This window comes from Electrona antarctica (assembly GCF_951216825.1).
Source record: "Electrona antarctica genome assembly, chromosome: 10".
Taxonomy (NCBI): domain Eukaryota; kingdom Metazoa; phylum Chordata; class Actinopteri; order Myctophiformes; family Myctophidae; genus Electrona; species Electrona antarctica.
In genome coordinates, this window is record NC_136791.1 from 10,652,676 (window position 1) to 10,665,175 (window position 12,500).

At 44.9% G+C, this 12,500-nt stretch overlaps 1 protein-coding gene across 4 annotated transcripts in view; it reads right to left on the reverse strand.

Moving 5' to 3' along the window:
* Positions 1-12,500, reverse strand: part of ltbp1 (latent transforming growth factor beta binding protein 1) — a 123,128-nt gene that overhangs the window by 86,358 nt on the left and 24,270 nt on the right. For all 4 annotated transcript variants that reach the window (XM_079512394.1, XM_079512393.1, XM_079512395.1 and 1 more), the window contains exon 5: positions 7,200-7,259. In XM_079512394.1, coding sequence (XP_079368520.1) covers positions 7,200-7,259 — 60 coding nt within the window. The remainder of the gene's footprint in view (positions 1-7,199; positions 7,260-12,500) is intronic.

Sequence of the window (12,500 nt, forward strand, 5' to 3'; positions counted from 1 at the left end):
GCGACAGGGCAGCCTATCATTTTGAGAGGTTTCATGCGGACCATGAATATTTCATGGGGTTTGCATCATAGTGCATGCCTTTACCAGAGGAGGACGTTCCATTTAGCGCTGTCAAACAGTGCCAGAATCACTTGGATCTTATTGCAGGTGACATTTTCCATCCTCGGGGCAGGTGAACGAGGGCATTTCTGAACCTGTCTAGCCCATTCAGGCCTGACGTTCGAAATAAAAAAAAAGGTTCTTTCTAAATCATGACAATTTTCTGAAAGATTTGAGGCACATTTTAACGATTTTTCAAAAATAGCAGATCTACAAGTTCATAGCGCGCCACTCGGTGGCGCGCTATGAGCTTGTAGATCTTGCTATTTTTCAATAGCTAAATTATAACATAATGTATGTAACCACCCAAAAGGGGTTCCCGCTCAAAATGGGCTAGCTTCGCGGGACAGTTGATCAAATCACCCTTTTTTTATGCACAGAACCTCAAAAGCAGGTGAGGATAAAGGTGTCAGCGTTTTTTGTTTTTTTCTCTCCACAACATCAACCTCTCCTGCCAGGAATATCAATGACGGGCGGCCGTCGCATCCTGTTTATTAACCCATTTTGGGCGGGGAACCCCTTTTGGCGTTTTAAACATTATGTTGTAATTTAGCTATTGAAAAATAGCAGATCTACAAGCTCATAGCGCGCCACCGAGTGGCGCGCTACGAAGCTTGTAGATCTGCTATTTTTGAAAAATCGTTGAAAATATTTATTTTAGAAAACTGGAGGATTTAGAAGTTTTTTTATAAAATTTTGAGGTCAGGCCTAAATAAGTTAAAGAGCCAAAGCATGTTTCCCGCAGCATATAACTCACATCTGTTCCTCCAGGCCACACCCACCATCGAGGCTGTCAATCATCCCCCCCAACACATGATAATTATCCCCGAGGCCATAAAACGCCTTTTGCGATGAACCGAGGAGAAAGAGGGGGAGATTGGATTGAATCTCTGAGTGCTGTTTTGGCGCCTCAGGTGACACTGGCCATCACATATCACGTGTGACGTGTAAATAACCACTTTCTTCCCCCAAACCGCACTCTGTATAAGATCCGAGGTGGACCGTTTTCTGATTAAGATCGTTTTTCATGTGTCCCTTTACTGGACAGCACAGATGGGGACTAACAACACAACTGGGATAGGAGAGTACATTTAGTTGAGTACTTACTTAACCCATTTTGACCTGAGATCAGATTCTAAAAATGTCTTCTACATCCTGACAGTTTTCTGAAAAAGCTATGTTTCTATGTCAGTGGTTCTTCGATTTTTCAAAAATAGCAGACCTACAAGCTCGTAGCGCGCCACTCGGTGGCGCGCTATGAGCTTGTAGATCTGCTATTTTTCAATAGCTAAAGCATAACATACAACACCAAAAGGGGTTCCCGCCCAAAATGGGTTAAGTACAATTTTGAGATATTAGTACTTTACTTGAGTATTTCCAATTTCCAATACTTTTACTTCTACTTCACTACATTTTGGATCCAAATATTGTACTTTTACGTCAATACATTTATTTGAAAACTTTAGTTACTAGTTACTTCGTAGATTTTGATTATTATTACAAAACATACATTAACCACTTCGACCCTATATACAGTACATTTAGGCTATTTTCAAAAGATATTTATACATTTGAAAACTTGAAATGGGACATTCTGCACAATGAGTACTTTTACTTTTGGTACTTCAAGTACATTTTTATGCCAATACTTTTGTACTTTTACTCAAGTAGATTTTGAATCCCAGTACTTCTATATTGCAGTATTGATGTGACCCTGACTGAGTGGCAAAACATTGAGCGGCATGGAGCATTGGAGTTCGGAAGACCTCCTGCGTACCACCTGTTTCTAAATGTCACATAATGCAGGAGGCGTTGTGTTATTGAAAACGAGCGCTTCCAAACTATGACACCCAGAAAAATGTATCGCAAGCAGGGAATTTCTTGATAGAAAGTAGCTTATAACATTTTTATGAAACAAGAATTTGGCAGATAGAAAGAGGTTAATTGAAGCTTCCTGTACAGCTGCAATGTTGGCGAGTTTAACGAAGAAGTTACTATATTTACCCAGGGTAACTGGACTAAGCATCAGATACTTGTTTACAGCCAGGCCCTGCTCATAGAACATTTCATGTTAGTGATTCAATGCCTTGCTCAAGGGCACTTCAGCGGTGGTAATTTTAACGTGCCGGTCCGGGGATACGAACTGGCGACCTTCCGGTATCAAGACCGCTCCGCAAACCGTTCGGCCACCGCTGCCAATCAGGTAGGCCTTTTCTGTTTGAATGTATGGGCTGTCAAGGTCAGAAAGTTGTTATTTTTTGTCACTCACAGTAGGCGTTCCCACATAACTTCTGGGAACGATGTCACGCGCAGACTCTATATGCCCCCCCACCGTTCTATCCCTCTACACCAAATTTCATCGCAGACAATCGCAAAGATAAGAGCTCACAGGACACAAAATGTGTCGTGAAACTAATAATTACATTTTTTTTAAAGGTTTTCAAAATGTTTGAATACTGGTGGTAAAGCATGGCCCACGCCAAAATATTCTATGTATACTCTATGTAGTATACTAAGACAGTGGTTCCCAAACATTTTAGCTCAAGACCCAAAAAATAAATTTTGGGTCTAGTGAAAATAGCAGATCTACAAGTTCACAACGTGTCGCTTCACACCGCGATGTGAGATTGTAGATTGGCTATTTTCACTACTTCTTAAACATTTGTTTGCTAATTTATGGAATTTCTTCGATTTTTCTTCATGAAATTACTGAAAGAAAAAATCATTGAAATTTGTTTTTAATTCATGAAAATGTTTTCAACAGGTTTTTGAACAGGTTTTTAAACAATAATAATAATTAAAAAACCCCCACAAAATGTAGGAAACAAAAAAATAAAGGGACCCATAGAAATGTGTCCGCGATGCACGAATGGGTCCCGACCCAGTGTTTGGGAACCAGTGCTGTATAGGATGCACCTGTAAACTATGTGAAATCAGTGCCCTCTGAAGAGCCGGGCAGCGTGCCAGGGACCTGGCACTACACACAGAGCATCAGGTGAACTCCATCAACTCACTGACACATTATCTCGCATCTGTTTAATTATGCGTGCAACACCTACATACGCGTACCGTGCGGACAGAACAGCACACACCGTCAGGCACGCGACATGGACAAGCTGGCGTCCGGGAGAAGACGTGCACAGGCCATGTGCACGTGCCTACATGCACACGCATGCACGGAACGAGCACCCAAAGCACACGCGGACGTCGTAGTACGCAGAGGAACACGCGCACGCACAGACACATACTGTCTGTATGTATGTATTGCACACACGCTAGCTTTGTAAAAGCTAGAGCAATCCTCCACTTTGATGCACTCCCTCATACCGACTGCTCCCAGACACAGTGGCACCACATCTGGTGGTGAGTAAACACACACACACACACACACACACACACACACACACACACACACACACACACACACACACACACACAGTAGCTGAAACCCAAGTAGAACAGAGATTCAAGGGATGTGGGCAGGAGACAATAGGAATGGAGGGAATTGTAGTACCGAAATGAGAAAAATAATAACTAATGAAGAATGAAGAAGAAGAAGTGGATTACAGCGAGACACGGCACCTCAAGAGGGAGAGCCACACACACACACACACACACACACACACACACACACACACACACACACACACACACACACACACACACACACACACACACACACACACACACACACACACACACACACACACACACACACACACACACACACACACACACACACACACACACACACACTTCTTCCCAGACTGGCAGCGCTCCGACGACTCTGCAGCAGCAGGTCTCGGCTCTCCTTTCAGAGCCCTCTCCCCGCTAGCCGCAGGCCTGGCAACCACCAGGGTGCCGTGGCACCGTGCCACGCCAAAACAACCAGTGGTGACAGTGAAACCTGGACCCTCTGTTGGTGCTGTCAGGTTACGTCAGTGTGGTCGTTGCGGCGTGGCTCTGAAGGAGGTGAACCGTCTAGAAATAGGTCTGTCTGTGTGGGTCTGTGTGTTTGTCTGGGGCAAATCACAAACCGCTCCAGCAACCGGCGCCAAATTTAATTTCACGCTGCCTGCCAGTAGGCCAAGGCAGTACCTCCGCTCATTTCTTTCCCCACATGTTTTAGATTATTGATCATATTTAACTTTTATGTCATAAAATGAAAGTCAATGGCGGTTGGGATTGAGCTGAATTCTTTGGCGAACGTATTACGTTACAGACGGTCCACACAAAGTCTGGTGGAAGCCACGCTGTTGGTAGACCCTGTCTTGCTTACTTCAGCCACCATGTGCCTATAAGCTTTTTTGGTACATAGTGTTTTGTATTTTGAATCTAAAGGAGTTTCTTGCCTCATCTAAGGAGGCATTTAAACTGAATTTAAACTGAATTTAAACTGAATTTCTTGCCTCATCTAAGGAGGCATTTAAACTGAAGGCATTATTCTTTCATGAGTTTCTCTCACCAGGGGTTCTCAGCGTTTTTGGCCTGGGGACCCCCAGAAATGCTTTGACAATGTCTCGGGACCCCCGCCCTGCCCCCTCCCGACCCCCAATATAAATTGACTGCTACAATAACCTTAATAATAGAGACAATACACCATAAATACATACTGAAACCAGATATAATCATTAGGGAAGGTGTATGCATGTACTATGTGTACTCTATGTAAACTCTTTCCCAAAGAACCCCCCCCCCTTTATTTTTTATTTTTTTATAATTTGGGGACCCCTCAAAATAATTTGGCGACCCCCCGAGGAGTCGCGACCCACGGGTTGAGAACCCCTGCGCTACACCACCGTGGTCCCACCACACCAAACCAGCAGAGAGCCAGCTGTACCACAGAGCAGGGCAAAGGCCTGCAGGCTGCATTCAGGGCTGGAGGGAAGGCTTGACCGCTTCAGGGCTCATGAATGATTTGAATGAGTCCGTGATCTGAATCCTCGGGCCTGACCATACACACAGGAACGAGGCTTGTCTGTGCTCTTAAAAAAAGCAAAGCAAACATAAAAAGTCCATAAACTTAGACAACACGACGGACGGACAGACGGGGGTGTGGGGGGACTGCTTGGACTTGGCATGAAAGCCTGACGTTGGAGTGGCTAGCACCCCTCAGAAACACCTCCAATGCACAGATTGCACACGCGCACACACACACACACACACACACACACACACACACACACACACACACACACACACACACACACACACACACACACACACACACACACACACACACACACACACACACACACACACACACACACACACACACCTCCAAAATCCTCATCTCCACTCCTCTTTTCTTGAGGATAATTATGACAGGTTCAAAGGCCACTTGTCGAGAACAGGCCTGATTCAGTGTGTCTCTCAAGAGCTGTCCAACTGTCCACTGTTCTGTTGAAACCGTCCACTGTGATCACATCCACATGTGATACTGGTGAGGGAGATTTATAAACTATCACACAAAGTCAGACATCTACATGGAAGCCACGCTGTTGGTAGACCCTGTCTTGTTTACTTCAGCCACCATGTGCCTAGGCTTGGGAACCGGAGCAACAGGATCAAACATTGAGGACCCAGGAATCGGTTCCATCACATTCTGAACCATTTTTATCACACTGTCAGAGCTGTTGTGTGGACTTCACATAACCACCATAACTCTGAGAGTGTACAAATAGTTCCGGTTGTACACTCTCAGAGTTACAGACCTGTTGGGGTCCATTTGGAACCCCCTATAGGGACATGTATAAACTATGGGTTACAGACCTGTTGGGGTCCATTTGGAACCCCCTAGAGGGAGATGTATAAACTATGAGTTACAGACCTGTTGGGGTCCATTTGGAACCCCCTATAGGGAGATGTATAAGCTATGGGTTACAGACCTGTTGGGGTCCATTTGGAACCCCCTATAGGGAGATGTATAAGCTATGGGTTACAGACCTGTTGGGGTCCATTTGGAACCCCCTATAGGGAGATGTATATCAGAGTTTCAGACCTGTTGGGGTCCATTTGGAACCCCCTATAGGGAGATGTATAAGCTATGGGTTACAGACCTGTTGGGGTCCATTTGGAACCCCCTATAGGGAGATGTATAAGCTATGGGTTACAGACCTGTTGGGGTCCATTTGGAACCCCCTATAGGGAGATGTATAAGCTATGGGTTACAGACCTGTTGGGGTCCATTTGGAACCCCCTATAGGGAGATGTATTGTAACGGTTTGGCTTGGGGTGCCAGTTAGGCAAATGCCTAACACAGTTGGACCACTTGGGGACAACTGCTTATTTTTTAAAGCCAACCTTACAATGGATTACAAGGACAAATATAGCAATAAACCACATGAACCTGTAAACCATATAGCCAGGGATAGGTTACCCAAAAAAACCTATGGCAGTGGCTTCTCTCACACCTCAAACCCTGCCTCTCTCAATACATCAAACCTGATAAGTGACAAGAAGAAATTAAGGATGAAGTAAACTAAGAAATGAAGGAAAGAAAGAAATAAAGAAAGAAAGAAAGAAAGAAAGAAAGAAAGAAAGAAAGAAAGAATGGGTGTAGCACCACTAGATGGCACTCTCTGCAGGTACAGCCCACAAAGCGCAAAGAGAGAGAGGGTGTCGAACGCAGGGACCACATGTGTGAAAACAAGCACGCTGGGGGAGAGGGGAGAGAGAGAGAGAGAGAGAGATAATGATCTCCTTGTCAAAAAGACATACGCATTTCATCTCCATGACTTTTTGCTAGTATTCCCCTTTATTCTATTTCTCTCTCTCTCTTTCTCTCTCTCTCTCTCTCTCTCTCTCTCTCTCTCTCTCTCTCTCTCTCTCTCTCTCTCTCTCTGTTGCAGGGGTTTTGTATGCGCGTATGGTGACAAATGACTTGTTTGAGCCTCATTTCTCTCAGCTGATGCCACTGAGAAAACAATGTACTTTCTTCCCTCGCCCTCTGTGGGAGTCACACATAAAGTAAACAATGCCGGTGCAGCAGGAGCGGTGTTGAACAAGTGTGTACTGTGTGTGTGTGTGTGTGTGTGTGTGTGTGTGTGTGTGTGTGTGTGTGTGTGTGTGTGTGTGTGCGTGAGGTGCTGTACCCTTACCTTGGCAGTGAGAGTTGTTGATGCGCTTGTAGCCCTGGGGGCAGTCGATCAGCGGGATGGCTAAAGAGAATATTGAAGAGATTGGTTGAAATATAGGAGATAGAATGAGATATGTTGATACAAGGAGAAAAATATGTTACATGTTAACACTTAGACTGCGGCCGTGTGGCCACAAGTGGTAAATAGCTTGCGCGGGGCCAGAATTGGGGAGATTACAACTCAAGTACTTCCGTTTGTCCCGATCGGAGGAGGCTTGAAGACCTCCATTGTAAGAAAAGGCTAATGTTAGCATTAGACTACTGGTCTGCCACAAGGTGGCGATAGAGGCCAGTTAGCTGTGCCACACAGAATACGGCAGATTACCATGTTTTCACATCCGGGTTACTCGCTCGCAGACCTCCATTGTAAGAAACGCCTTGTGTTAGCAGTAGCTAACACAATGTTGATTATCAGCAAGACAGTTTCATATCGATATAAGTACATTAAATGACAGAGAATTTCGTCAAAGGGAGATAACGATTGGATTGTAATGACGGAATATTCCGTGAAAAGCAATTAGTGTGTTAAAAACATATACGTTTTCAGCAGACAATGTGTTAATAGCCTTGTCATACAGTAGTTCTACTTCAACCATTAAGACCGGGAAAGAATCTGTGTCATTTTTTTCAAAAAAAAGCACATATACCCTCGCTCAGATATCATACATTTTAAGTACATGTGCACAGGCATAAGTGCATGTTTGTTCACGTTCACACAACCAAACAAAATGTCATCTATTGTCATTGTGATGTGAAGGCCAACTGCACAGCGGGAGAAGGTAAGGTGGTTGTTACTCTGGTTTATCACAAATGACAGGGTGTTGTATGTAGCCTTTGCCTCACTTTGATCTCCAATCACTAATTCATGGCGTTGCCTTCGAGAGCAGTCTCTCAGCATATTACCAGCTAGCTGATCTGGTGACTAGCATAGCATCACTGCTCATGCCGAAGGGAAATTAGATTTTGGCCAATAGGAAATATTCACCATATACAGTAAAAAGAAAAAAAAGAAGAAAAAAGAAAGAAAATCCTAATTTGCATCTGGTGGTTTGGTCAGTGCTCAGTCTCGGAAGCACAACCAATCAAATCAATGAAATGATCAGATTGACGCAGCCAGGTCTTAGCAGATCACCTTAGAATGAAATGATCAGATTGATGAAGCCAGGTCCTAGCAGATCACAAAGGCAGCAACTGATCAAGGCTACGAGTGAGCTTAATTTGAACCATGCTGTGCATTTAAATAGATTGTCATTCCCTCTGGTCATTGAACTTCCAGGGCAAAACAGGTGTAAGACATCGTCCCCCCCATCCCCCTCCCTGCTACTTCCAAATGCCAAACATCATCCATGCCGCTTCATCTTGGGAAAGGTTGACACTAATTACTTGCGTGGTAAAATGCCACAGAATGCTGCCAACATCTGGTTGACAAGTTCTCTGGTTGAATTCGAAAGAGAGATAGAGACGGAGAAAGCGAGTGAAGGGCAGGGGGGTGGGACCGTGGGGTGGTGAGGCAGGGGGGTGAAGGGCAGGGGGGTGGGACCGTGGGGTGGTGAGATAGAGGGAGAGGGCTAAGAGAGGAAGAGTGGAGAGAGAGGGGCGGGGCTTAGATAGATACAGTAGATAGAACAGCACCAGAATGAGACAGAGGCTGAGAGAGAGAGATAAAAGCATGCAGAGCTATATAGTAAACAACAGCCACAGACAGCGTGTGCAAGGGAGAGAACAAGAGACAGACAGAGAGAGAGAGAGAGAGAGAGAGAGAGAGAGAGAGAGAGAGAGAGAGAGAGAGAGATAAAAGCATGCAGAGCTATATACTGTAGTAAACAACAGCCACAGACAGCGTGTGCAAGGGAGAGAACAAGAGACAGACAGAGAGCGAGAGAGAGAGAGAGAGAGAGAGAGAGAGAGAGAGAGAGAGAGAGAGAGAGAGCAGACACATAGCATGATGACAGGGGGAGAAAGGTAAAGAGAATATGACAGAGGCAGAGGCAGCCTGAGGACACGTTCCTGAAAGGTATTGAAATCACATTTCCTGTGTTACCCCTGGCTCAGAATAAAGCCACCCACTTTTAAGCTGAGAGGAGTGACACGGGCTGGAAAAGTCAAACTCCAAACTCTCCTTGTGCGGCTAAGTGGCTCTAGACTTGTAAGAGGCTAGTGGCGGACAAAGGCACCCAGTGGCGAGGTGGTACCCAAATACCTGCAAGGAGATTGTTAACTTACTCAACAGGAGAACAACAAGGCCATGTTTGTTTGCGGGTAAAGCCCAATTTATATACCAGCTACAAGTGTCTCCAGGGCACAATGAGGTGGTTCATGGCATGTCTAACCTTACGCCCCTGCCATTCCTGGGGACGAAACAGAGGGAGGGGGAACACTGGGTCCCACAGTCCTCTCTGTTTGGAAGTTAACACTACATTCTGTTTGGTCTGTTAAGAAATAATATAGACTTGGCAATGGAGAGGCCAGGAGAATAACTCTCTCTTTCTATACTGTTTTGTGTGGTTCAGTGATCGGGGGTTGTTGTTTCAGTTTGACACAGTTATATAAACCCTAACATTTTCACCTACTCCTAAGCAACAAGAGGGGACCGATAGCTGAACCCGATAGCTAAACAGAGTCATCCAAGGTAAAGAGTTTTCAACTGTAACACTTCGATGTGAATCAAAGAGAGTTGATATAGACGAGGGAGGCCCCGCAGAGTCCAGAACCAAATAAGCTGCTTTGCTATTATATGATAGCAATCAAATGAAAGGCTTTAATCTATTTGTGGAGAGCTCTCTGTACTAATGGTGCTTTGATATCTGTCTGAGAGGCTGAGGAACGGATCGTTCTCTGGGACAAATTAGCTTTTTATTTACTTCCTCTGAGGGCATTCAAGTGAAACTGGTATACCCCCCGCCCTAACACGCAACTGCCTCCCACGTCTGAGTTTAAAGGGAACCCTCGCAAACATGCAAATACTCAATTGTCAGGACGGATCTAAGCCCACACACACTCAATAGTACGCGCGTCTTCTCATGCTACAAGTCCCATAACTTTGGCTTTTGGGAGAAATTTCTATTTTCTATAAAAGGGAGCCGGGAGTTTGGGACGTCTACCAGCTACTGCACATGGAACGGAGCTTCAGCCAAGCTCCTAATCTACTTCCCCTCTCTCCTGCCTACTCTGGCTAACAACCTCTCTAAAATAAGCCACAAGGGGGCAGGAAGCAAGGGGTGAGGGGGTGGTGGTGGGACGGGGGGGCACACCGAATGCCACAGAGGCATTTAGTTCCCCCCCCTCTGGAAATAAACCCCAGGGTGAACGTCGCCCGTCTTTTTATACCCAGATAAACACAAGGGCGGTATAATGTTCCTCACTCGCAGTGACTCGGCTGCTTTATTCTGCCTGTTGCCAGCTGATGCACGGCGTCGGTGCACTTTAACCACTCAAACGCTCTACTCTTAGTAAAGGGACCTGGAGTTACAACTTAACTGTATTTGGACCCTGTTTTTTGAGGGGTGCTAGCCCCTCCTATATTCAGCTATTAGTGTAGATTTTCGTCTTACACAAACATTAAATTCCTATTGACAATGAATGGAGAATTTACGTCATATTATGTGGATGAGCAAATCGTCTATTTTTGTCCTACACAACCATTAAATTCCCATTGACAATGAATGGAGAATATATGTCATATGTGGACGAGCAAATCGACATGTTACGCCATGATGATGTACGATGATAAGAGCGCCCCTCACTTCACATTCATCTCTACACCAAATCGTGTTGCGACCCAATATTTGTTGATTTGTTTTATAGATGTAGGTTATAATGATAATGCTTTAACACAGTAAAAGTCCTGAGTGTTCATTTAAATCTACGAGTGTAAAAATGGACACACAGTTAAATCAACACGCTGGGATTTCACAGCTTACAATTATATCCTTGAAATACTGTGGTGGTGTATCTCTTACAGACAGGATGACAGTGGATTCAATGTTGTCACTCTGAATATATTGCCGTTGGAATGTAGGGACATTGTATATTAGTCTTACTATAGTGTGTCATGGAGAACCCGTGCTGGGAGACACGGTGAGGTTCCCCCACTGTCACTCACATGTCATTGTGACTCTGAACAACGGCTTTCTATAAGGGCTCCCGCTCACTGGAGCAATGCCCATATTTTGTAGTTACACTGCGGTGCCAAATATGGCTTCTTGCGATATTTGTCATTTCATTCCAATGAATGTCACTGAGCTACATTTTTCTTGCATGCCTTTACGCTTTCCTACGTCCAACACAAGAGTCCATGAAGTGGAATGAAATGTCAATTCCGATTACTTTAAAGCTCCTGTGTATAGTGTGTTTCTGCCTGAGGCTAGCTGGCTCCCCACAATTTTCAGACATTTGTTAGCATTGCAGCGTATCAGCGTTTCCAAACTTTAAACAAGTGAGTGGGAGAGATGAAGCTGATACGTCTGGATCGGGGAGTCTGCCTCTGTCCAAGCGGCATTTCATCCAAATATGGACAAAACACAGCGTCGTGTTGTAATGCCTGGCTGTGAGAAACAAAAGAAAGCACACAGTGACTAGTTCGGGAACCACCGAAAAGTGAGATTCTTTAGAAAGAATGTTGTTAAGGTGAGTCAGTAATACGCACAGATCCATGTTTTAAGAGGAATCGGATTGTTTCTGGAAAACAAGACGGGACCGAGGAGGAAGCACCGGAGTCGGCTCTGTTTGCCATGTGAGTCAGCACAGACACTCATGTGTGTGTTTCACTGGACTCACTGTTTCCTCCATCCATGCACTGCCGACTCCCTTCCTCTAATGTCCTCTTGGCCCCCACATGTCATTTTCTCACTGAACACCCCCCCCCACACACACACACACACACACACACACACACCTTTAAAGCTGAACTGTTCAAATGTGCCAACCGCCTCTGCCTCAGGACTCGCCCCATTCTTGGACCAGGCTAAAACAATAATGTGAGAAGTACATTTCTCATAAACTAGACCCAGAACCAGTGGTGTAAAGTACCTAAGTACTTCCGTAAAACATTTAGGTATTTTTTTTTACTTTAGTGTATTTAGAGTATTTCCAATTTTCAAGACTTTTTCAATACGTTCATAACTCGCGATCTAAATCATCCCGTCTAATTATGAAAAAAGATCCTGTGTTAGACGGCGCTCCGCGATCCAGTCGCTAGTCGTTGTTGTCGATCGACTCTAGAGTGGTGTGGCTATTGTTAGCTGCTACACAGACATTCACAACC